General features: G+C 43.6%; 1 protein-coding gene across 1 annotated transcript in view; it reads right to left on the bottom strand.

Annotated features, from left to right (window-relative positions):
* The window catches only part of adcy8 (adenylate cyclase 8 (brain)), a gene marked incomplete at both ends in the record, with an annotated part of 274,511 nt that overhangs the window by 37,359 nt on the left and 209,273 nt on the right, over positions 1–27,879 (bottom strand). The window contains 2 exons of the mRNA XM_080725959.1: positions 19,365–19,443; positions 24,458–24,630. Of these exons, the coding sequence (XP_080582085.1) occupies positions 19,365–19,443; positions 24,458–24,630 (252 nt within the window). The remainder of the gene's footprint in view (positions 1–19,364; positions 19,444–24,457; positions 24,631–27,879) is intronic.

Raw genomic sequence — 27,879 nt, 5'->3', positions numbered from 1 at the left:
CCGCTTGCGGGCGGGTTGGCGGGCGGGTGGGGGCATTGGGTCGGCCCGCGCAACACTAAAAGGCCGCTATAGGCATACATGGCTCCCAAGAGAAGACAGACTGTGAACCCACAGCACACAAAACTAGGTAGAAACTGAGCTACACTTCCTAACCACTTGCCCACTGTATCAAGACATCAGAGACACATACTTCACACAGATTACAATCACCCAAGGAGAGTTTGAACACATGACTAATGACCAAAAAAGGGTGAAGTACAATGTACAATGTGCAAACACAGCAGCAAGTGTTAAAATACCCTTTATTTAAACAATATTGTCCCAATACTGCTCATATAATATTAGCACATACAGTACAGCAATAAAAAAAAAATGCTCCTGGCACCTTTCCTTAAAAAACAGCGAGACATTTTTCCTTTAAACAACTAATTCAGATTCAGATGAAATACTGGGTTGACGAGAGACATGCAGAGAGAGCAGAGAGAGAGAGAGAGAGAGAGAGAGAGAGAGAGAGAGAGAGAGAGAGAGACAGAGAGAGAGAGAGACAGAGACAGAGACAGAGACAGAGAGAGTAAGGGTTAATACTCTAATGATCTATGTGTCCCTGCATGACCTGGGTTCAGCTCCATTAGTCATTCCTGGTCCGTTGCTCTCAGCTTTCTACTGTCGGTCACTTCAATAAATGCATAATTAATTACACAGGAGGAACGGGACCTGCCTCTGGCTGAGGCTTACTATAAAAACATCTATGGTTACAGCTTGGATCTAATGTTGGGATCACAAGAGGTCTCTGACGGGTGGAAACGTTGCAGTACGTCCAAAAACTGTTACTTTCCAGGATTCAAACTGTAACTGTTACTGTTTTACGGTTACTCGAAACCAGGCACGTGCACACATAGACATCAAAGGGGGCTTGCGCCCCTGCCCTTTTATCTGTCTGTAAAAAGTGCCCTCTCCAGACCATGAATGCAGTTTTTACTATGGTGAAAGAAATGCCAAATGCCCTCTTTTCCATGCCATACACAAAGGCAGCATTCAATAAGAGGATTGCCTTGTCCAAACTCTCCTGAACTTGAATGCATGGCATCTTATGTTGAAAGAATTGCCCTCTCTGTGTAGAAGTCCAGCATCGGAAATAGCCGAACTCCAAGCAAGCCAAGTAACTTTTTCTGTTTTACGGTTACTCAAAACGCGCTGCCTGGGGACCTGTTTCTTTTGAAGCTTTAGTGCAGTGGTTCCCAAACCTTTTAGCTCATATGTGATGAAAAGAAAAAAAAAAGAAACAAAAAATCACAATTTAAAAATGCAAAGAATTAAAAAAATTAATAAACACAAAATATATATTTTAATATCAATAAAACATTTGTGGTTAGACTGTCCGCCCTGAGACTGGGAGGTCGGGGGTTCGATTCCCGGTCAGGTCATACCAAAGACTGGGACCCAGTGCCTCCCTGCTTGGCTTTATATGAGACACACAAAGCGGTTCCTGTGTAAATAAGACGTAAGGCTTTCAAGGATCTCCTTTTAGTTGACCTTGTACCAGCGATTTGTGCTTTCATGCAACTGTACTTTTTTTCTAATGCAAACTGCTAATAAACTCTTCAATCGATCAATTCAGCATCAAGGGATGGATTGGGGTCCCTGTGACATACTATAGCGTCATGTCCAGGGCTTGTACTTGTACATCACATGCCTCACGCTACAGCTCCTGCCCTATGGGCCTCATGACTCGGGAGAGTGTTTTCTGCTGGTGTTTCAGTCGGAGTGTATCAAAGGGTGCGTTCGGAAATGCGCACCGGTTCTGGTTAGGGTTTGGGTTAGGGTTAGTTTTAGGCATAGTTTTACTGAGGTTAGGGTTAGGGTTAGGGTTGGGTTTAGGCATAGTGTTACTGAGGTTAGGGTTAGGATTAGGGTTAGGTTTAGGCACTCACTACACTGAGCACACAACCGGTGCGCATTTCCGAACGCACCCTTTGATACACTCGGACTGAAACACCAGCAGAAAACACTCTCCCCTCATGACTCAGCAAGGCTTACTCATATTATTACTCCAGTAAATGTGTTTTGTTACTGTCCACCACTGGCTTTAGACCATAGTGTGTTTATCAGCTAGAATACAACAGTGTTGATTGATTGGGTTTTGTTATCACCCCACACACACACACACACACACACACACACACACACACACACACACACACACACACACACACACACACACGCACACACGCGCACACACACACAGTGTGATATTTCTGTTTAGTCTTGTGAGTCATAAACCGCTCTTAAAAAGTATAGCAATAGAAGAGAGAGAAAAAGTTTAGCGGGAGATATGGTCCTGGGGCTCTCTGTTATCTCCCTGTAACAGCCTGACTTTATGGACGGCCAACGGAATATTTCACTGGAGTTACTAAATCACATAGACCGGGAACGCATTATAGCGCATTATTACTTATTATACCAATATTTTATGCTTTAAATGGTGAATGTACAAGCTCACAGTGTGGCACCGAGTACCGCGCTGTGAGCTTGTAGATCTGCTATTTTTCAATAGCTAAAGTATAAAATAATTCCAGGCCTTAATGGGTTTACCCATTTAGGCCTAGACTTATTGCAAGCTTGTAGATCTGCTATTTTAGAACAATCGTGAAAATGTGTGCACATTTTTCAATATATATTTTCAAAGCAAACTTTTGCAACTCAAATATTTGCTTCTGGGGGGGTCCCTGGAACAACATACTTTGAGATGGGGGTCCGCGGCCAAATGCATGTAATTTTGGGGGTCCTTGACGTGAAAATGTTTGAGAACAGCCGATTTAGAGGAAGGATTTAGAAGTCGGGTAAGAAGATCGGGTCAAAGATATTCAAAGACTTGCACACATTTTCATGATTTTTCAAAAATAGCAGATCAACAAGCTCGCAGCGCGGCACTCGGTGCCGCGCTGCGAGCTTGTATATCTGCTATTTTTCATTAAAGCATAAAATGATGGTTAAACTGGTTAAAAATCTAACACGACTCGGACAATTTTCAGGTCTTTGAGGGTTAAACCGCGACGTCTCCCCTCATAACTCTACCTTACAAAAACCACGGCAGCAAGAAGAAAGAGAATGTTGTTTCTCTTTTCCTCCAAAGCGTTTGTTCTTCCGGATTATAATGAGCGTGCCTTTTGTTCTGCTCCCAGAAATGAGCTGATAAAAGATGAAAACATGCAAATCATGTCCGCCATCGCCGCGGCCTGTGGCATTAAACGGCTCGACGGATTCACAGGTTTTAAGTCGCTATAAAAAAAAGTTGTTTTTAAATAACTATAATTATATCACGCTGTCGCAGAGCAGGGCAGCTGAGGAAACGTGACCTGATCTGCCTTCTCTGGTTTGTAGTTTTGGCAACGGTTTGGCTGTAATTCTGCATATTTAAACACCCGAGTTCTCCTTTGATGTGCAAGACACGTTGATCTTCTTTAACCCATTTAGGCCTAAAATTAGTGGATGCTTTAACTATTAAAAAATAGCAGATATACAAGCTCACAGCGCGGCACCGAGTGCCGCGCTGCAAGCTTGTAGATCTGCTATTTTTGAAAAAGTCGAAAAAACGTGTGCAAATCTTTGAAAATATGTATTTTCAAAGCGAACGTTTGTAACTCAAATTTTGCTTCTGGGGGGTCCCTGGAACTAAATATTTTGAGATTGGTGTCCATGGCCAAATACATATCATTTTGGGGGTCCTTCACGTGAAAAGGTTTGAGAACCACTGACATAGTAGTCTCTCAAGAACAGACTAACTGAGCTCCAGTTAAGTGAAAAGGACCTTTTCTTTGACGATGGCTGGCCAGATTGCTGACAATAGAAACATAGGTTTTTTCCAAAAATCTTAGAAGGATTCAAAAGACACTTATAGAATCGGGTCAAAATTCAAATTTTCACGATTTTTCAAAAATAGCAGATCTACAGGCTCGCAGCGCGGCACTCGGTGCCGCGCTGTGAGCTTGTATATCTGCTATTTTTTTATATTTAAAGCATACAATATTGCGTCATAATGTGTTCAGGCCTAAATGGGTTAAAGGGGCCCCACCATGAATTTCAATTTGTATTTATTTGTTCTTGTTTTTTGGTCTTCCCAGTGTCTCTTCCAGCCCAACCCATTCACTAGCTCCGAGCCTTGCCTTTCATTTCAGTGATTTTCTGAATGGGCGTGTCTGAACGGTACTCTTTTGAAATCGGGCCCTTAGTTTATGTCACATGCCCTTGTTTATGTCACATGCCCTTGTTTATGTCACACGCCCTTGTTTATGTCACACGCCCTTGTTTATGTCACATGCCCTTGTTTATGTCACATGCCCTTTGGTACCCTTTGGTATTGCATCTGAAATGGCTTGGAATAAGAGACAGACAGAACATGAAATCAAACTATCCGAGTGATTGTTTAGGCTAATACCTATATAAAACCATATTATGGACCAATATTTATATAAAATATATATTTTGTGAAGCATGGCGGGGCCCCTTTAAATACATTTCTGTGTAGTGAGCTGCATGGGACCACTGTTTTTCCTTATGATTTCTTAGCGTTATTAGCGTTAAGTATTCTCTATACAGTATCCCCTTAATTCCTTCGATGCCCATACATGAATCTAGATAGCATTTTTAGGTTTTAGATTTTTTTTTTACTGATTAGGTGCATGGTCTACCTATGTTATTGTTTTTCTAGATTGATATTCCTATGCATTTGTTACATTGTTGTTGATGTACTGACATATTATCTGGCTTATTGTATTGATGTATCACCTGCTTTGAGTAAGTCGCTTTGGATTAAAAGCGTCTGCTAAAAGCCTACATTGTAAATTGTATCTTTGATCAGATGTCAGGGAGATATCTTGTAGACCGTAGATGTGCACTTTATTAGTCTTTTCATGCCTATGAGCAGCATGCACTTTCATGGTCAATATGCACTTTACTGCATAGCACTTTAATGCTTTGCACTTTATGGTCAACGCGCACTTTATTGAACCCTTTTGGGTACCTGCTACATGTGTACTGTATTTTGTTGTGTTTTTTATTGTATTGTATTGATGTATTGTTGTCTATGCCGCTGCAACCTGCTTTGCCCTTTAGGGACACTACATAAACAAACCCTAAACCTTGATAATAAATACTTTAAGCCTTGCCAAGCCTAAATCTCCTGTTTCTGTAGCGTGAGACAGATTGATGTCAAACAGGGGTCTTCAACAGGGGGTCCGGGACCCCTAGGGGGTCCTCAGAGTTATTACAGGGGGTCCTCCAAATCTTTGTGTGATAGAAGCTTTTCTAACCACTTGAACCCTAGCGTCCATATTCTGAGAACTTTAGCAAATAAATAGCAGATCTACAAGCTCACAATGCCACAACGCCTCGCAGCTATTTTCAGCAAAGAGGAATGGTGTAGAGGGGAAAAAGAGCAGACTAAGTACAGAGTGAAAGGTCACGTTTATTAATTAAGTATTGACAGTTCAAGTGGTTAAATATCTTAACTCTTATACTGCTTTGAACGTTCCTGTTCGCCCCAATCCTCCAGGGACGTCTGTGCCAATACGCCCGTTCGTTCGTTTGATGTTTTTTATGGATTATGATAAAAGTCGTCCTTGCGCAACTTTTGAATGCATAATTGGTCGTCTGTGTCATTTTGAGGACAGCCGGAAACCTTTCATAAAAAAAAAAGTAAACAGACTGTCCTGGCTCCGCCTGCCCAGAGCGACTAGCTGCCAGGGGCGTCAATTGGGTATGGCAGGGGTATGCAGCTGCCATACCTTGACAGGGGGAAATAATAAAAATGTACTTTTCATCGTGCCTGTTGCTAAGGTATGGCAACATGACTGGTGTCTTCACCAGACACCAGTCATGTTGCCATACCTTAGCTTGTTCTGAACTGACGCCACTGCTAGCTGCTAGCAGCATTGAGGGACTATATTGTTTTATGCATCGGGCTGTTAGTAGAGAAAGAGAGAGAGAAACGTTGGTAAAAGCGATCATTTTGTCGGAAATCAGTTGTTTTATAGTATTAGTAGTATAGTAATTGTAGTAGGTAGTAGTATTTAGCAGTACTAGAATATTGAGATGTATTAGGCCAACTCAGCCTCAACTTGCTGGTATCATTCCGCCGAAGTGCGACCCAACCCCCCCTGACCGATAGAAATAAACTTTGTTAGAATTAGGATTACACAACCTACCCGTGTTGGTGACCCAGGACCAGCGCCCATGGTGGTGGTGGTCGTGATGATGACGATGATGATGATGATAATGATGATGAAGAAGAGAAAAAGATCACTGTAGCCATTGTTATTGAAGATAAAAAGATTGAAGAACGTAGGACGTCATCCGCTCCCGACCGGATCAAAAGCCCGAAATTGGAAGCGATCCCAGACTAAGATGGTGCCAGTCGCGAAGAACCGGGGTCCAAAAATGGATCAAGAGCCTCGTGATATTGTGGAAACCGATCCCGACGGAGCTCGACCCCCGTGTAGGATGGATCCCCCCGCCCGGGGGCTCACATCGCCGCAGCAGCAGAGACCCATGTACCGCCGCGAAAAGACGGACAAACTGGGCGATTTGGCCAATGAAGAATGGCTTCCGCGTAGAGACCCCTCGGAGAACAGAGGCCACGATTCTACTGTCCAAAGTAAGACTTCCAATCCAGTGCATGTATGTATTGTATAGTTGTATACTGTATATAGTTGTATACTGTGTGATAACAGAGCATCCGTGTGGAACTGGAAGCCTGGGATGGGGGGATGGTCAGTGGGTAACGGTTTTCCATTGCGACGTGTTGCCACTCCGACATTGGGATCCGGTCTAGAGCCCGCCTACTGCATCCGGCTATTTACACGTACACATACATGCAAGAAATGTTTCCGTATCCGGACCGGATCAGTAACTTGATCCAAGCAGTTAGGATCCACGTGCTTTGTTTGTTTTTGTCGCTACTCAGGACACACGTGGAGTTCCTATCACGCGCGTGCACGTACCGCGTGTAGTGTACGTGCACTGCACAGCCTACTAAGATTATTTGATGGGAATTTAGGATTTATTGGCTTAGTTTGTGTGTGCGTGCGTACGATGCGTGTGTGTGTGAGAGAGAGGGAGAGGTTTCTTTTTATCGTCATCATCATCATCATCATCAGTAGCTGATGATGTAGCTTTTCAGTTCAATTCAAAGGAGCTTTATTGGCATGAGAAAACATACGTTTACATTGCCAAAGCAAGTGTTACAAATAAAAACTGTTGAAAATGGGGAACATAGTTGGAGGGAGTACAGCTTTGTGTAAACAGAGCTATGTTGCATTGTGACATTTTATATAGGTATACAGGGTATAAAGGGAATTTCACTGTGACAGTAAATGCATGGTAACTATTTACTATAACTGCATTTTATGTTATATATGAACTTATTGTAAGTCATTTGCTAAATGTCAAAATTGTAAATTGATTTGTTTAGATATAAACTATTTGATATTTTCCTGGCTATGATTTTAGATGATGAGTCGACGATGATGATGAGCCTACTTCTTCATTTCCACATCGTGGTCGTCCAAGGACAAGGATAGGTAAAGAAAAAACAAACTTTTTTCTGTAAATCAGACTTAGCACCATGCACATGCTCACATAGACATCAAAGGGGGCTTGAGCCCCTGCCCTTTTATCCATCTGTAAAAAGTGCCCTCTCCAGACCATGAATGCTGTTTTTACATAATTACTATATATATATATATATATATATATATATATATTTGTGTGGTAAGCAGGAAGTGCATAGAATGTTAGAGAGGCAGGGGTTGACATTTCTAAAACGGCCTTTTGATGAAAATAGTAGGCCCCCAACCTCCACGCATTCTGCTGTGACGCGTTGTGAGCTTGAAGGTGTACTATTTTTCATGTATTTTATAGTAATTATGTATTTGTATAATTTACAGATCGACCATGGGCTCGTGTACGAGTCACACAAGGATGTGTGTGTGTGTGTGTGTGTGTGTGTGTGTGTGTGTGTGTGTGTGTGAGAGAGAGGGCGTCACGCATTCTGCTGTGACGCGTTGTGAGCTTGAAGGTGTACTATTTTTCATGTATTTTATAGTAATTATGTATTTGTATAATTTACAGATCGACCATGGGCTCGTGTACGAGTTCAGCAGACCCGGTGGAGCCCTTCCGGAGGAGCCTGGCTGGAGTGAAACAGAATGGAGCCCCAGGCCCTGTGCAGGCTGAATGACACACACGCACGCACGCACGCACGCACGCACGCACACACACATATACACTCTGTAGACATGTAGTGTCACAGTGAGATAAAGAGAACCCTGAAAGCTGAAGCAGGATTCAGGCTGAAGCTCATGTCACTGTGTCAATGTTCTGCACTGCTCTTACTACTGCTCTTACTTCTCTTACACACTAAAAGTGTGTAAAAAGACACTTTTTCTTGTTTTTATTTTTTTGAATTTGTTTGTAAACAACCACTGATCATAGGTGTGATGTTACTGAAGCCAACAATAAAAGGCTAAAGAGAGATTTCTGCCTGAAAATGTATTCTTCACAAAAATGCATTTTTCTCAGCTTTATGTTCTCAAAGAGCTGTTTTTAGGCCACATTCTGCAGCTTCTAGCTAATGAACAGAACAAGATAAAAGCTCGAAATCTTTTTCTGTTGCAAAGTAGACATTCTATTCTACGTTGCCATATAATTGTTGTCTTTATAGTCGAAACCAAATTTCTCCAGTAGGCCTTCAAAGATGAGCGACAATTCTCAATTTAGCTGGCAGTGGATGGAGCTTTTTGTTCAATTCTGTGGCAGTAAAAGAGTTAAAACTCAAATTGACATGAATCCAAAATACACTGACGATTGTGCCGTCAAACAATGACACTATATAGTATCTATGGGTTGTGGGGGTCCCTGCTTCATCTCTTTCTCGACTAAGGGGTCCTTGGCCTGAAAACATTGAAGACCCCTGATGTAGAAGTACATCCTACAGCCATGGTGTACAATACAAGCGGATATGACACTATTATGTCACAGGAACTTGCTTAAAATCAACAAAGAACAAAGAACAAACTTTGAGCCATATCAGAGCCCTCTATTGGAGAGTTGCGCCATCTCTGTTCACTTCATGGGGCCAGGTCTTCTACATACACATCTATATATGTATCTAAATAGTGACGAAGCGAAAACTGGACGTTTACAGAATGCATTGGAGTCTATGAGGAGTAAAGTGATATTTCGAATTACATGAACCCCGTGACCAGTGCTGTTTCGGACCCCACATTGGCAGAACTCTCTAATACAAGGCTCTGGGCCATACGGTAGCTCTTGGAAAGTGTGGACTTTCACATCACTGGGACGTCCAATTTAAAATGAAAAAACCTTTAATTGTACCCAAGTAGCCACATAGTATTATTGTGTTTACTCCAGAAGAAGAAGGCCATTATAAAGTGCAAAAAAACAAAATTGTCCAAACGTCAAATTGCTCAGCAGTGCTACAGTCGAATAAGAGCTTGCCCCCAGTCAAAAATAAATGAATACAATAAACTAAAATAAAACTATGAGCCATAGCTCTTGGAAAGTGTGAACTTTCACAACACTGCAACGTCCAATTTAAAATGAAAAACCCTTTAATTGTACCCCAGTAGCCCGTAGTATTATTGTGTTTACTCCAGAAGAGGGCCATTATAAAGTGCAAGAGAAAACTTCAAATTGATCAGCAGTGCTACAGTCTAGCCAATAAGAGTTGCGAATGTTTGTTAATGTTTATTAATCGAGCTTCTTGCTAATGACTCTGGGTCCGTCAGGGATCTCGCTGGGTTCACCGCTCGCCTCCAACTCATTATCCAAACACCAACCTTTCTTAATGAGGAAAACAGAAAACGATACTCAAGTTCCATCTCCACTCCCATGATTAACAGTCTAAATGCCACTCTTAAAACTCCTTTTTCACCCTCTGTGGTGAGAGTATTCAGTTAGTCCATACTGTATATTCAGCATTGTATTTGAGCGCTGGCATCAACACATACTTAACCCTTAAGTTCTGTTCAGATTCACTACACCTTCGTTCTGTTCGGGTCATTTTGACCCGGGGGATATTTGGTTTAAAAAAACAACACTAATATACATTTTTACTTAACAAATCATCATGATACATTGACTTTGACTCAATACCAAACAATTCATATGATATATATGGTAAATGTTTGCATTTCTGCTTTGCTATATCACATTAAACACTGAAAGAGCTAGGCGTTTTTACTGATTTAGCAGAAAATTCATCTAAAAAAAATTACTTTATTTAATACTGGGCAATATTGCTCATGCTTATAGGGAAAAATGAAAATGAGACAATATTTTCATGAACTTTTTTTTTTTAACATGCCCATTAATTGAATACTTGTGGTTCAAGAACAGGACATCATTCTCACATAGAGCTGAACACACGTGAACACACATGAACGTCAAATATGAATATAGCCTACACTTGAACGTATACACTAGGACAGAGGTTTTCAAACAGGGGGGGAGGGTTCGGAATGGGGCTTCGAAAGGGGGGTGTTAAAAGTGGGGGTGACTGTGTGTCTGTGTTTTGGCATAATACTGTGTATTTCTGTGCATCTGTGCTTCCGGGTCAAAATGACCCGAACAGCACTTAAGGTTCAAAAAATATGAGGGGGGTGTAGCATGGGTGTAGTGCAAAAATATTTTTTTTACATGTTCATCTCAGAAGAATCTTTAAGGCCAGTGAGTTTCAGGTGGAAAATGTTTTAACTTCTACCTTTTTTTTCCAAATGAAAATGTAAAACGGGTCAAAATTACCCGAACAGCACTTATTAAGGGTTAAAGTAACAAAAATGCAAAGGCCTAAAGCAGGGGTCTTCAATGTTTTCAGGCCAAGGATCTCTTAGTTGAGAGAGAGATGAAGCAGAGACCCCCACAACCTGTTCATAGATTCCATATAGTTTCATTGTTTGACAGCACAATCATCAGTGTATTTTGGATTCATGTCAATTTGTGTTTTCAGATATTTAACCACTTGAACCGCCAATATTTAATAAAGTTGACCTTTCACTCTGTACTTGGTCTGCTCATTTCCCCTCTACACCTAACCTCTTTGCCGAACATAGCAGATCTACAAGCTCACAACGCCTCGCAGCGCTTGCTAAAGTTCTCAGAATATGGACGTTAGGGTTCAAGTGGTGAATATAAAAAAGGAGAAAAAAGTTTCTCTCACACAAAGATTTGGAGGACCTCCTGTAGTGACTCTGAGGACCCCCTAGGGGTCCCGGACCCCCTGTTGAAGACGCTTGGCCTAAAAGAAAATCAAACTGGGATTTTGACATAAAAAACGTCTAAGAAATATACTGTCCCAGAGCTGTGGTTCTCAACCTTTTTACACAAAGTACCACCTCGGAAAATCTCTCTCTCTCTCTCTCTCTCCATGTACCACCATCAGGGACGTGCTGGGCCCCTGATTCAGCCCGGGAAAAAGGGTTGGAGAGGCCCTCATTGCGCGCTATAGAGAGAGAGATCTCTCTCTATAGCGCTGCTGAAAGATTTGCATTTCAGATCATGACAAGTGACAAGCCAGTGGGCCAATTACATGAGTTATATTTCGTCGTTGTCGGGTGGAAACCTTGTATGTCCATAACCGTTTGTTTTGTATTTATCATTTTAAAAAATGATTTAAACTAGTGAAAACAGCCGATCTACAAGAACACAACGCCTCGCACCGCGAGGCGTTGTGTGCTTGTAGATCGGCTGTTTTCACTACTTTTGTGCGACGGCCTTGTATGATGAAGCAGGGCTTTGCTTTGCGAAAAAATGTACACATTTGAAACTTAGAGATAAGAGGTTTCTGCCCAACAGTGACGATTTACTTTGTTGGCCGCCCAGCCCCCAAAATGGATCGAAGGCCGACATTTTATTTTGTCTAATGTCCGGCCTGGACCGGCCGGGAATGAACCGGCCGTTCGGGAGTCGTCCCGCTTTTCCCAATGGCCAGCACGTCCCTGACCACCATAATAACTGATGTTAAAATACAGGTGCGTAGACCTATCCCATCCTATTCAGCTATGCACAGTTAACACAGGAGGCCAATTTATTCATTGAATTTGTGGAGATGCTTTAGTTTGTGTCGCATTCCTAAAGCCAATAACTTGATGCGACTGTGAACTACCCGTACAAACTGCGCTAGCATGTGCTGTTATGCTCATTTCAGCACGACGCGAGAGCCTATTTCAACCAAATGCTTGGTCAGAACAGAAGAACTACCCGTAATATAATGTCAATATTTCATTCCACTTATGTCTTTTTACTTATTTTTCGGGAGAGTTAAAAAGTACCACCCCCAGTAGCCTACTACAGCTGTCCTAGAGAGTGTTGACTTCGTGTACGGGGCGGCTATATTTAGGCCTAGAATTATTGAATGCTTTAACCAGTGAAAAATAGCAGATATACAAGCTCACAGCGTGGCACACGTGCCGCGCTGCGAGCTTGTAGATCTGCTATTTTTGAAAAAGTTGTGAAAATGTGTGCAAATCTTATATGTATTTTCAAAGCAAACGATTGGAACTCAAATTTTGCTTCTGGGGGGTCCCTGGAACTAAATATTTTGAGATGCGGGTCCGTGGCCAAATAAATATCATCTTGGGGGTCCTTCACATGAAAAGGTTTGAGAACCACTGACATAGTAGTCTCTCAAGAACAGACCAACTGAGCTGCAGTTAAGTGAAAAGGACCTTTTCTTTGACAATGGCTGGCCAGATTGCTGACATAGAAACAGGTTTTTCCCAAAAACCTTAGAAGGATTCAAAAGACACTTATAGAATCGGGCCAAAATTCAAATTTTCGCGACTTTTCAAAAATAGCAGATCTACAAGCTCGCAGCGCGGCACTCGGTGCCGCGCTGTGAGCTTGTATATCTGCTATTTTTCAATAGTTAAAGCATAAAATGATGATACACAATACTGTGTACCCGTTCTGAATGGGTTAATGGCTTCTGTATTACAATTCAACCCTGCTTCTAATAATAGAGCCGGATGATGTCTTTGACATGCGGCCGTGACCTGGACTCAACGTCCCACAATCCCTCAGCAGCAAACCAATTTCCCCATCAGGTCCAGCGAGAGCACACATCTACACCATGCGCTCAACTGCTAAAGGTCAGAGGGAGAGACAGACAGAGAGACAGACAGACACACACACACAGAGAGAGAGAGAGAGAGAGAGAGAGAGAGAGAAACCCTCGCTAAAAACCCCAGGGCAAAAATCCACTCGTCTGAGACAGTTTGCCCCCCTAACCCCCAAGCTGTGGAATAAACTCACCTTTTCAGACTCCACCTAAACCCTTAGCACTACTGGAAAAATCAATGACCATACATGAAGCTAGTTAGCATGTGTTTTTAGTTTCTTTTTAGAAACTTGTTTTTTCTTTTTTTTTTTACGGATTATATTGTTTTTTCTAGATATATATTCATTTGCATTTGTTATATTGCTGTTGATGTACTGACATTTCACCTTGTTTATTATTGTGATGTTTTATCTGCTTATTGTAAATCGCTTTGGATTAAAAGCGTCTGCTAAATGCTAAATGCCTAAACTGTAAACTGTAAACTATAAACTGGAGAGAGAGAGAGAGAGAGAGAGAGAGAGAAAGAGAGAGAGAGAGAGAGAGAGAGACTGATCAGGGATAGAGCACTTTTTTTATTTTTTTTATTGATAATGAGCACCTTATCGATCCTGCTTATTGAGCTGGGCTTTTATCAGTCCCACTATTGAGCCTATTCAATATTTTGTGGAAAAACCTGAGACTGCAAATTCTGAACATAACTTTTTTATTGGCCAGCTGTTGTGACTGAGTTCGTTGCTGACCATCAGCTACGAAAATAACAATTAAAGGTTATACACCATGCATTTAAAAATCATTGCGACCGTAGGTCGCACTTACTACAGAAAGCTCCACCAGGTGTCCGTGCGTCAGTCCGTCACACGTCACACGTCACACTTTTGCCCTGCTCATATCTCCGCAACCGTTGCCCCGATCCATGCCAGATTTTGCACACACACTCCTTACCTGCCAAACTAAAACCTCCAAGGACCCCCGGAGCTCCAGGGACCCCCAGGTCCCTGGGGGACCCCCAGATGTAAAAAATTTCCAAATGTGCAAAAATGACCAAATGACCACCCCAACGGGGCTGCTCACGGGGAATTCCCGGGGACCACCGACTCCTTGTGCTCCAGAACGGATGCAAAAGTGGTGGCGCCCCCAGTGGAGGACCCCCTGCCACTGCAGCGCACATAAAATGCCGTAACTTGGGCAAGGAGCGACCGGGAGAGCCGGGGCCGGTACCTATTCGTCCGCCTCGGCGGCGCGGAGACCCCACCCCTCATTTCTCACATGGCCCTCTTCTAGCGCCACCTTCAGGCCGATTTTTGAAAGCACATTTTTGGACACTGCTCCTCCAATTTTTGCCCTAAAACCACGCAAATCGCTACACAGTATGTCTACACTCATGTCATCAACATGGATCCGTCCACATTTTTTGGGGACACTGCTCCCTACTCTTTGTGTATACATGTGACCTACGGTCGTTTATCTCCCGATTAGGGAGTCTTACTGGTTTATATAACATTGTTTGTGTCCCAAAAACGTTTTTCAAAAGGTTTGAGGCTAAATTACAACTCCTGAATACAGCGCCCCTCTCATTTCTGCCTGGCGTTCAGAGCATTTTCAGCTGCAGTACCACCTTGTCCTGAGTGGGAGGACTGCGCTATTGAGCCAGTTTTGGCCCCACCTCCTGTTCAGCAGGCCTGCCCACCCCTCCCCACCCCCTAAAATCAGACAGCCCGTTCTGAGACCTGCTTACATAGATCTGCCCATAAACTGAGAAAGACACAATGGTCAGAAATAGGACTTTGTGAGGATAGAACGTGCTGGTGCATGGGACAAATTGGAAAAATGAAAATTCATGGTGTAGTCCCTTAACTCATCTAGTGCCATTCGCGAGATATCTCGCGAAATGTACTCGAGTATCTGTAGTGCCATTCACAGTATATCTCGGGAAAAGTAATATATTACTGTAACGGCGAGTACATTACCGAGAAGAATGGCCTGCGGTCCGGAGACGAAATCCGTCGCTGATTTCGCATCATCACGGCTCCACGAGCACAAAATAGTCCCATCCATAACATTGAGGTGGACGGGGGATCTCATCTTTAATGTCCATTATCTCAAAACTACACTTCAGAAGCTAGGATGGAGGCAGATGCTTGCTTATGTTACACAGTTATAAAAGCTCCCGGTCGGCCATTACACAACTCCACGTGGACACGGATCGGTTCCGGCGCACGATCCGATGACGTCAGACCGGAAGTGATTGCGCGGTGGACTTCTGGCCTTCAAAATAAGACAACGCAAGTGAATGGGACCTGAAGGAGGCACTTTGGACATTATAATCCGTTAATGTCTGGGGCTCAGAATGAGTTAACAAAAGTAAAAAAAAAAATATATCTTGCCTACCATTAACAATTAACCATTCATTAATGTGTTATGTGTGTGTCGAATATTAATTCAATAAAAGTCGAGTCATGTTTCGATAAACGCCGAGTCATGGTTCACGATAAAAGTCGAGTCATGGTTCACAATGAATTGATGAGTCACGGTTAGCAGTAAGATGTTTAGCCATGGTTCATGATAGAAGTCAAGTCATGGTTCACAATGAGATGTCGAGTCATGGTTCATGATAAGTCAAGTCATGGTTCACAATGAGATGTTGATTAATGGCACACAATAAGATGTTGAGTCATGGTTCCTGATCGGATAACAAGTCATGGTTCCCGATGAGATGACGAGTCATGGTTCATGGTTAAGATGTTGAGTCATGTTTCACAGTAAGATCTCGCGTCTTGATACAATGTCGAGTCATGGTTCACGTTGAGTAATATGGAGTCATGGTTCACGGAGCTCACGCTGGGAGCCAAACACAAAACCCGGGATAATTGCTTTTCTATGTTTAGTTGGAAAGTTTTCTCAGTTGTCAAGAAGTGAAAAGCTGAGCGATGGGAAAATCGATATGTCAGCGGCTCACTGCGGAGCGTGGCTGAACTTTTCACGCGGGGAAAGAAAAGCCCTTCAATTACACATCACACTCCCCTGAGGTCCTCTGACTCCGAGTACAATAAATGTTATGAGAGACAGAGAGAGACAGAGAGAGACAGAGAGAGACAGAGACAGAGAGAGAGACAGAGAGAGAGAGAGAGAGAGAGAGAGAGAGAGAGAGAGAGACAGAGACAGAGAGAGACAGAGAGAGAGAGAGACAGAGAGAGACAGAGAGAGACAGAGAGAGACAGAGACAGAGAGAGAGACAGAGAGAGAGAGAGAGAGAGAGAGACAGAGAGAGACAGAGAGAGACAGAGAGAGACAGAGACAGAGACAGAGAGAGACAGAGAGAGACAGAGAGAGAGAGAGACAGACAGAGGTATCACACAGAATTCTGGGCCCTGGGTACAAGGACTCACAGCGGGCCCCCCATGAATGTTCTTCGTAGGGGGAGGGGGTTTAACCCATTTAGACTGGGAACGCATTATTATGCGTTATTTTGTGCTTTAACTATTGAAAAATAGCAGATATACAAGCCCACATAGAAACACACTGCGAGCTTGTAGATCTGCTATTTTTTTAATCTTGAAAGAATTGGATATTTAAAATCCTTCTAAGGTTTTTTGCAAAACCTATGTTTCTATGTCAGTGGCGCTCAAACTTTTTCACGTGAAGGACCCCCAAAATGATATGCATATTATCGTCATATAACATTATATTATTGATTTTGATTATTGATTATTGAATCCACCTGCTAATGTTTATTATTGACTCTGATAATTTTTATTCTTTTAGTATGTGTTCTCCTTGAAATGTATGTAGCACTCTGAGATTCACTGAATGAAAAGTGCAATACAAATAAAATTTATTATTATTATTATTATTATATGTATTTGCCCACGGACCCCCCATCTCAAAACATTTAGTTCCAGGGACCCCCCAGAATCATAAGTTTAGTTACAAATGTTCGCTTAAATACATATATTCAAAGATTTGCACACATTTTCACGACTTTTCAAAAAGAGAGAGCTAAAGTATAACGGAATTAAGGCCCCTCCACCTTGGGCCCTAGTAACTCAGTCCCACTTTCTCCCCCCTTGTGACGCCTCTGCTCACACACACACAGAGACAGACAGACAGACAGACAGACAGTCAGACAGACAGACAGACAGACAGACAGACAGACAGACAGACAGACAGACAGACAGACAGACAGACAGACGGATTAAGAGTAATAGAACAGTTGAGCTGCTCAGCCATCCAGAAAGAAAGTGCAGATGCACTGTAAGAAAGAAAGAGAGAAAAATGCACCGGAGTACATTTATTTATTCATTTGTTTGTGTTTGATGTCTTTTTAATCACGCTCGCTCGCATTGATTAGTTTTGTGTTGACTGCAGATGTGTCGCCTGAATAATTCAGAGTCACTGCAGTGTCGTGGTTGATGTGTTGGAGAAGTCGCCCTTAACATTTAAATCAGTGGCTTTCAAAACTTTTGTTTAAAGTCAAGGTCCCCCATAACTCCATAATAAAAGTGTGTAAGAGTGAGTGTGTGTGTGTGTGTGTGTGTGTGTGTGTGTGTGTGTGTGTGTGTGTGTGTGTGTGTGTGTGCGCGCGTGCGTGCGTGCGTGCGTGCGTGCGTCCGAGTGTGTGTTAATGACTCCTGCCACTAAATCACTCTCCTTCCCATCCTGTTAACTCCATGAGTTTTCTTTCTTGCCCACACATGTAAAGAATGTGATATAGATGCAGTAGCATATCGCCGTTGTCGGGTGGAAACCGTCAAAAACTTTTCGTTTTGCATTATCATTTTAAAAGCCGATCTACAAGCACACAACGCCTCTGTTTTCACTACTCTTGTGCGACGGCCTTGTATGAAAGCAGGGCTTTACTTTGGGAAAGAACGTATTCATGGGTTGCATTTGTAGTCCTAAACCGGCCATATTGAGGACCAACACAGGTGTTCAATTTGTCTGATTGGCATAGAACTAATGTTCTACATTAATTAAAACACCTGTGTTGGTCCTCAAAATGGCTGGTGCAGGACTACAAATGCAACCTATGAACACATTTTAAACTTGGATATACGAGGTTTCTGCCCGACAGTGACGATATGTTAATGAATTTTCAATGCTTTTCCAAGTGCTCAAAGTGCTTTCCAATGGTTCACACACGAATGGTGGCAAGCTAGCACCGACCGACTCATTGGAGACAATAGTTGCGTTTCCTCTTAATGTGCATTAAGGGTTATCCGCATAAATCTTTTTATGGAAACACTTCAAAATTCGAATAAACTTTCATTTTCCGCAAAAACTTTTATCCGCTTGGAGGAGGTGGATTTTGAGGCTTTATCGAATGAACAAAATGTGCATTTGTGAATGGAAACGGGTCAGCCAATAAACGCGAATAAATGACGACGTTCTGGGTCCATATCGTCCTCCTAGTTAACACTTTCCCCTGCCGCTTAACGTCCATTGTATACTGTAGCGTTAGCCCAGAAAACAAACCGGTTGTTTGTTACACACAGAGTGACACGGACCGTGAGTGAATTCCTCCCGTTTTCACAACGTGCCAGGCTGCCAGCTGTAGCTCTTTTACAGACTGTTGTGCAAAGACAACCTCCGACAGAACCAGTCGCTGTGTTCAGCTGGACCGCGTTGATTCGGCTCATGCCACCGCCGTTAATTCGAATGACACCCGCAAATGGAAACAGGCTAAATTTGCTTTGTCTAAAGGGCTTTGCACACAGGACCGTTGCGTTTCTTTCCATTTGCTGCATGATTAAAACGCATTGGATTTGGTGTGCAAGGCTGTGCAGAATCCACACCACGGATCCGAAAAGGAGTCATAAAAGGAGTCAATGAGTTTTTACCACATGCGACAAGACGCACAAATCGAACTGGTTTCGACCGGGTAAAAACGCACAGCTGCAGCCACCTTCCGCATGGCAAATTCGAAGCCTGTGTGCATGAGGTCATGGAAAATCATTGTTTTCTTAAAAAAAATTAAATCGTCAGTTTATTTCTGTGTGGAAAAAAAAAACGCTTCCGTGTGCAAAGGGCTTTAATGCGCCTTTCTGATAATTTACTTCCTATTTTCGAATAAGTTTATGGAAACATGACTACTGTGGGGTTCGGTGCCTTGGCAAAGGACACACTTCGACATGTGGACGGGAGGAGCCGGGATTCGAACCACCGACAGATCATTGGACGACATGTTAGAGCAGGCGTCACGTTTAGATGATAGTGTGTAGGAACCTCTTACCTGCTGTCCGTGGTAGAAGACAGCCAGCAGGAACATGGCCATCAGGAGCAGCGACGTCTCTTTGGTTCCCAGGAAGTTTCTGTTAATCAAACAACGGTTGGAATTTAAGTTGGGTGTGTGCGTGTGTGTGCGTGTGCGTGTGTGTGTGTGTGTGTGTGTGTGTGTGTGTGTGTGTGAGCACGGTCTGTATGAGCACGGCGATAACAGCTGCAGCCACCGAGCGACGCTGTTGAGCAGCCTTGAAATGAGTGGGCAGGGATTTACTGAAACAAACTCATCAAAGGCACCGCATGCATACTTGCGACCCATACAAATTGGTCTGCGACCCAAAGATGGGTCCCGACCCGCTGTTTGGGGAACAGTGTTTTAAAGTGAAATGCCCCTTCAAATCAGTCATCTCCCACCCTACAATTTTTCCCCATTCTGACCTGTATATCGTTTCTGTCGGGTGAAAACTCTATATGTCCAAAACCTTTCTTTTTGCTTTTATCATTTTAAAAATGATTTAAACTAGTGAAAACAGCCGATCTACAAGCACACAACGCCTCGCGCCGCGAGGCGTTGTGTGCTTGTAGATCTGCTGTTTTCACTACTTTTGTGCAACAGCCTTGTATGATGAAGCAGGGCTTTACTTTACGAAAGAACGTACACATTTTAAACTTGGAGATACGAGGTTTCCGCCGACAACGACGATATCAAAGTGTCAAAGCGTTATGCAGTGAATGGCCTTCACTTATCAATGCATGGCGTGTAAAAAAAACTGCATATTTTTTCCCCCAAATATTGGTGTGCGGCAACGTTGAAGTGGCATTCATCAACGCATCCTAAAAGCCAATGCTAGCATACGTTTGATCTCAGCGTTGTCGCTGAAACCTATAGCGTCATTTAAATAACACGCCCCTTAAATATTCCAGAACTACCGGAATACGACGTCGCAACGTAAGGAAAGACAATAGGAAATGAGTTTTCCCTGCATGCCTCCAGTCCTCGCTCACTTTCATGTATGCGTCCCACAGACCATAAATACACACACGCACACACACACTCAAGCCCCAGCAGCATTTGGTACACTGTGGCAGTGGTTCTCAAACCTTTTCAGGCTGCGACCCCCCAAATAATCATATTTTCACTGGAGACCCCCCAATCTACGAGCACTAAGAGTTGAGGCATTACATTCTGTATAACACAGTTCTATTGTGAAAAAAGCAGATCTACATGCTCACAACGCCTCGCAAGCATGTAGATCTGCTATTTTCACAATTTCTGCCTCTAATATTTGTTTGGACAGTATTTGTCATTTTAGAGGTATTAAAAAGTACTTAAATTGTCAATTTAGAAATGTGTAGATACCCTAGATAGACTTAAACTATGTGTTGGTGTGTTTACTGTTGAGTGAGAAAACAATGATGCACATTAAGTTAATCATCTGAGGATCCCCAAAATAATTTTGGGGACCCCCCCCCTGGGGTTCCCGACCCACAGGTTGAGAACCACTGCACTGTGGAAACAGCAGTCTTTGACAGTGGGATAACTGGGATAACCATTTATTCTGTAAAGTAGGCTAGCAGCCTACATGAATGACACAACACCCATCATGTATTCCCCATGAGCCACGGGGCTGCCATGTTACTGAGAGATATCCTGGCAAGGCAGAAAAGATTACAGTGGTGCTGCGCCGACCCCGACCAGGGGCGTCAATTGGGTATGGCAGGGGTATGCAGCTGCCATACCTTGGCTACAGGGGGAAATAATAAAATGTACTTTTCATTGTGCCTGTTGCTAAGGTATGGCAACATGACTGGTGTCTTGCACGCGCGCGAAGGCGCGCGTGCAAGACACCAGTCATGTTGCCATACCTTACCTTTTTCTGAACTGACGCCACTGACCCCGACGCCCGAAAATGCTCTCGCATAAGCGCTCGTAAAATATATCCTTGTTCTGAGCCAGATCGGCAGTCTGAATGACTGTTAAAGCACTTGTGTTAGATTCTTCCATATCTCTAGATTTGAATTGCTTGTCGTTGTAACTTGGAAATAAAATCGGCCTGCATGTCCATGATGTATGCTTTTATAAAATGTTATATTTTTTCACAGGGATTGTTTATTAGTGTGTCAAATGTACATTTAGGCATTGGCATACCACTTAGGCATTGCCACATATATAGGCATGGCAGTGTCGCCAGTTGGATTTCTGATCCGGACGACATTTGCCGCATGTCACTCCTCATTTCTCCCCCATTTCCTTTCAGTCTACAGTCCTATCAATAGAGGCATAAAAGCCTAAAAAACTAATCGTTGAACAATAAAATGACATGTGTCCAGATACCTGTCAGATGGTCAGACAATGCTTCTGTAGATGTCTACAATGGAACAAAGTGGTGTAGACAGATCCTACACCACCTCAGAACTTGACATGAGTTCTGATCCTATACCCTACGCCAACGTCAAAGTCGCGATGCAATGATAAGTGCGTGAATCTTGGCGTACACCCAAAATGTTATCTGCACCACGATAAATGAGGGCCTTTATGTTGTTCCCATAACGTTGTGCATGTTGTTCCTATGATGATGTTGTGTAACTTGTGTATGTTGTTCCTACAGTATAACGTTCAGTGTGTTGTTCCTAATGTTATGTGTGTCGCTACGTTGCTGCCTTTTGCTTTCAGTCCCCGCGGGTTTCAAGGAATGAATACAATGAATGAAATGTGATATGCAAAAACACAGGGAGCTTAAATGACAACTAGAGCTCCAAGGGAAGCACACGCTCGCTCTGTGCGTGCGTGCGTGCGTGCGTGCGTGCGTGCGTGCGTGTGTGCGTGTACTGAAAGGTCACGGTGCTATCAGAGAGAATGCCTCCATTAGGCCAGACAATGACTTCCTGTTGGCTCACACAGTCAACCAACCAGCAAAAGGTTAACGTGGAGGGAGGGAGGGAGAGAGAGAGAGAGAGAGATAGAGGGAGAGAGAGAGACAGAGAGAGAGAGAGAGAGAGAGAGAGAGAGAGAGAGAGAGAGAGAGAGGGAGAGGGAGAGAGAGAGAGAGAGAGAGAGAGAGAGAGAGAGATAGAGGGAGAGAGAGAGACAGAGAGAGAGAGAGAGAGAGAGAGAGAGAGAGAGAGAGAGAGAGAGGGAGAGGGAGAGAGAGAGAGAGAGAGAGATGGGGACGGCTAAGCCAGCTTATTTGTGTAGCACAACGTTCAACGTCCAGGCGATTCACATCATTGAGACATTAGCAGTCGACAACGTGCGCCCTACATACTGCACATAGACCAGGGGTCTTCAACAGGGGGTCCCAAGAGTTACTACAGGGGGTCCTCCAAATGTTTGAGTGATTTTTTTCTCCTTTTTTATATTAACCACTTAGCGTCTATATTCTGAGAACTTTAGCCAAAAATAGCCGATCTACAAGCTCACAACGCCTCGCGCTGCGAGGCGTTGTGAGCTCGTAGATCGCCTGTTTTCGGCAAAGAGGTTTCGTGTAGAGGGGAAAAAGAGCAGACCGAGTACAGAGTGAAAGGTCAGGTTTATTAAGTATTGACGGTTCAAGTGGTTAAATATCTGGAAACACAAATTTACATGAACCCAAAATACACTGATGATTATGCTGTCAAACGATGAAACTATATATTGTATCTATGGGGGGTCCCTGCTTCATCTCTCTCTCGACTAAGGGGTCCTTGGCCTGAAAACGTTGAAGACCCCTGCGCTAGACCCCTGGGAGACTGAAATAGCTGCTAAATCTGCTGGGCCATCCATAGGAACAGAACATTCAAGGAGATCCCAGAAGTGGCTTCATTTCCAGCGAACGAAACTTGATACTGCATGAGCTTGTTGATGTGCCGCGTCTAGCTATTTTAGAAAATCCAATTGACATGTTTCTGAAAGCATTCTTTAGAAAATGGTTACCCGAAACAAACGGGTAGGCGGTTAAAGGACAACTCCACACTAAATAACACATAAGCTAATTTTCCTACTTATATTGATCCAACATCACTGTCCATGGGGTCTATTAGGCAGAAATGCCCCTGTTGTCCAGTTCCCCAGCAGAACCCAGCAGCCCTTATAGCAGATTGCTTAAGTAGTAATATACTTATGGACTCCACCATAAGTATATTACTACTTAAGCAATTACCTTGTTTTATTTTCTGCTGGGGAAACTGGACGACAGGGCATTGCTGCCTAATAGACCCCATGGACAGTCATTTTGGATCAATAGTAGGAAAATGAGCATATATGTTATTTAATGCAGAGTTGTCCTTTGAGAGAGGGCAAATAAGGCACTGTGTGTGTATGTGTGCACGCGTCAAGGGCGTTGTATAGGAAGAGACTTCTAGAGAAATTTCATATGAATGGCCGCTAGTTTCGCTGTTTTCCCCAATGCTGATACCAATAGCATGTATTTTACCACCCCCCGCTCTGTCCCAACCAATAGAATCCTGGTACCATTTCCATTTTCAGGACAGGATGGAGAAAGATGGCGGCCTGCACACGCTTGCTAAATAGGCTTCATTTACCATCTGTAGAGTATATGGGCGAAGCTTTGTCCATCTCTTTTTTACAGTCTATGGCAGAGCCGTTTTTAGCTCTAGGCGAGCTAAGCGGCCGACCAGAGCGCCATCCTATAGGGGGCGCCGAAATGGAGGGAGTGGACCCAAACCAGCCCCAAACCGGCCCAAACGCGCGCGCACACGAGTGGAGAGAGGCGCATTCGAGAGAGCTCGCATAGAGCGCTGATTAGACGAGCTACGGCCCTGGTCTATGGTGTGTGTGCCTGCCTGCGTGCGTATATGCGTGTGTACCAGGCACGTGCACACATAAGACATCAAAGGGGGCTTGAGCCCCTGCCCTTTTATCCGTCTGTAAACAGTGTCTTCTCCTGAACCATGAATGCATGTTTTACTATGGTGAAAGAAATGGAAAGGCCCTGTTTTCATGCCATACCTGAAGGCAGCATTCTCAGTTCAGTGTGGTATCAAGCAACGAAAATAGCAGACCTCCAAGCCTGCTATTTTCAATATTTTCACCAAAAGGCCCCTTTAGAAAATGTAGGCCCCTGCCTCTCTCACATTCTCTGTACGTCCCTGGTGTGTACTCACTCTGTGTTGTGGTGCACGGTGTCATAGCGCAGGAACAGCGAGGTGTAGAAGGCCTCGGTCAGAAGGGAGTAGATGGCGATCATCACCAGCAGCACGGCCAGCTTCATCACAGAGTTCAGCCTCAGGAACACCGCGCACGTCACCATGGCCAGCACGCCCGTGAAGACAAAGTACTGGGGGGACGAGAGACATGCAGAGAGAGCAGGGGGAGAGAGAGAGAGAGAGAGAGAGAGAGAGAGAGAGAGAGAGAGAGAGAGAGAGAGAGAGAGAGAGAGAGAGAGAGAGAGAGTTCTTTATTAAAGAGGGGGTGCCATAGTTTTGTTCTTTTTTCTGGTTTTCATGTGTCTATGAGGTTGTCAGTATTGTTGTTATGAGCAATTATCTATTCCCTTTGTATTTTGGGTTTCTTCCTGGAGGCTGACACCTTGTGGGTCAAAAGTGCCGATCCAAAAACACTGATAAAATGACATCATATAATCCTCCCCTTTTACCATTCACCCAAGATCAGGTCTGGCCCCGCTCAGTTATTCAAATATTTCACGGCTCACAAGTCAGAGGCCCAGTATGCAAATGGAGGGCAGGCGTATCACCTTCGCACTACTCTGATTGGTTGTAGGTTTGAATCTTTTTGTAACCGCCCCTTGGAAAAAGAAAATAACACTGACACGAACCAGGGCACGAACCAGGGCAATAATCCTTATTATAGTGTCCTTATTCTGAGAACTTTAGCCAAAAATAGCAGATCTACAAGCTCACAACGCCTCGCAGCGGCTATTTCCGGCAAAGAGGTTTGGTGTAGAGGGGAAAAAAGAGCAGACTAAGTACTAAGTGAAAGGTCAAGTTTATAAAGTATTGATGGTTCAAGTGGTTAAATATCTGAAAACACAAATTGACATGAATCCAAAATACACTGATGATTGTGCTGTCAAACGATGAAACTATATGGAATCTATGAACAGGTTGTGGGGTCCCTGCCTCATTTCTCTCTCAACTAAGGGGTCCTTGGCCTGAAAACTGACATAGAAGAACCAGACTAATATCCACGCAGCGATATTGTCTGGCTATGTGAGGCCATTTATTACGCACCTCTTGGTGGTAGTACAGACAATGACAGGACCAACTACAAGCCTGACTTACAAGCAAACAGAGGGGTAAAACAAATCACAGAAACACAACCAACCTCCCAAACCCAATCAAAAAGGGAAGGAAAATACATTCTCACCCCCCTCATGCCCACCTATCACAGAAAAGGTCAATATGGTCCAACATTTTGTAATAGGAATGTGCCTTAACCCATTTAGAACGGGTACACATTATTGTGTATCATTATTTTATGCTTTAACTATTGAAAAAAAGCAGATATACAAGCTCTCTGCAAGCTTATAGATCTGCTATTTTTGAAAAATCGTGAAAATTAGAATTTTGACCCGATTCTATAAGTGTCTTTTGAATCCTTCTAAGATTTTTTGAAAAACCTATGTTTCTATGTCAGCAATCTGGCCAGCCATCGTCAAAGAAAAGGTCCTTTTCACTCAACTGGAGCTCAGTTAGTCTGTTCTTGAGAGACTACTATGTCAGTGGTTCTCAAACTTTTTCATGTGAAGGACCCCCAAAATGATTCGCATTTGGCCACGGACCCCCATCTCAAAATATTTAGTTCCAGGGACCACCCAGAAGCAAAATTTGAGTTACAAACGTTCGCTTTAAAAATACAAATATTCAAAGATTTGCACACATTTTCACGACTTTTTCCAAAAATAGCAGATCTACAAGCTCGCAGCGCGGCACTCGGTGCCGCGCTGTGAGCTTGTATATCTGCTATTTTTCACTGGTTAAAGCATTCAATAATTCTAGGCCTTAAGCAGTTCATTCTAAATTAGCACAGGGTCCAACACAGCCCACCTCCTGAGCCCAGTTCTTATGGCTATTATGAGATTACATTCATCAGTGTGTGAACTGTGAACGCCTTTCCTTGCCACTGAGTACTTGGTTGGGCCCAAAAATGCGAAGCTGGAAAGAAGAAAACCCCCCCAACCAACCCCATAAACCAGACCCTCAGTAAATCAAATGCCCCTATCAGCCTAGGACACGGAACAAATAAATGAGCCTTATCGGACACCTTGGAAAGAACGACCCGAAAGCAGAGCTGAAGAATGCTGTTTGGCCCCAAACAGAGAATACGCAGTGGCAGTCAGAAATACCTGAGCACTGTGACTGATAACAAAACACAAAGACAACCAGTAAGACTCCCTAGTCGGGAGCTAAGCGACCGTCACGTCGCATACACACACTTTAGAAGGCAATTGTAGTCGAATCAGGAGGGAATATGGGAAATGGGACAGATTCATGTTGATGACATGACTTTAGAGATGCTGTGTACCGCTTTGCGTGATTTTGGGCCATCAGCCTGATGGTGGCGCTAAATGGTACAGATGCATGTTGATGACATGACTCTAGACATACTGTGTACCGCTTTGTGTGATTGCGACCATCAGGTCGCATTTACTATCAAAACCTCCACCGGCTATCTGTCAGTCCGTCAGTCAGTCAGTCAGTCAGTCAGTCAGTCAGTCAGTCAGTCAGTCAGTCAGTCAGTCTGTCTGTCTGTCTGTCTGTCTGTCTGTCTGTCTGTCTGTCTGTCTGTCACGTCACGTCACGTCACGTCACGTCACACTTTTGCCCTACTCATATCTCCGCCATCGTTGCCCCTATCCATGTGAAATTTTCCACACACACTCCTTGCCTGCCAAACCACAACCTTCAGGACCCCCGGACCTCCACGGACCCCCAGGGACCCCCTGCCACCGGCGCCAAATAGTGCAAAAATGACCAAATCAACACCCCAACTGGGCTACTCACAGGGAATTCCCAGGGACCACCGACTCCTGCTGCTCCAACAGTCCTTCATCTTCATTGGTTTAACTTTTCCACGCCCCGATGGTCCCTTCCCCTCATTGGCCAAAACTTTATTTGCCTTTACTCATCAACCGTTTGTCGTACAAACTTCTGGGTGGTGTCAATTGACTTGATTAAGAGTCCTTAACCTTAATTGGTTTACATTAGCCCCGCCCCCTCCTATGATTGTCCGAAACTTTATTTGGCTTTACTTATCAACCGTTTGTCGTACAAACTTGTGGGTGGTGTCAATTGACTTGATTAAGAATCCTTCACCTTAATTGGTTTAACTCAGCCCCGCCCCCTCCTCTGATTGGCCCAAACTTTATTTGGCTTTACTCATTAACTCTTTGTCGTACACACTTGTGGGTGGTGTCAATTAACTTCATTAACAGTCCTTCACCTTAATTGGTTTAACTCAGCCCCGCCCCCTCCTCTGATTGGCCAAAACTTTATTTTTACTCATCAACCGTTTGTTGTACAAACTTGCGGGTGGAACCAATGCCACTTACAGGCCTCTTTGTGTA

The sequence above is a fragment of the Nannobrachium achirus genome (genome assembly GCF_963921795.1).
Source record: "Nannobrachium achirus genome assembly, chromosome: 5".
Lineage (NCBI taxonomy): Eukaryota > Metazoa > Chordata > Actinopteri > Myctophiformes > Myctophidae > Nannobrachium > Nannobrachium achirus.
This window is presented reverse-complemented; position numbering and strand designations above follow the sequence as displayed.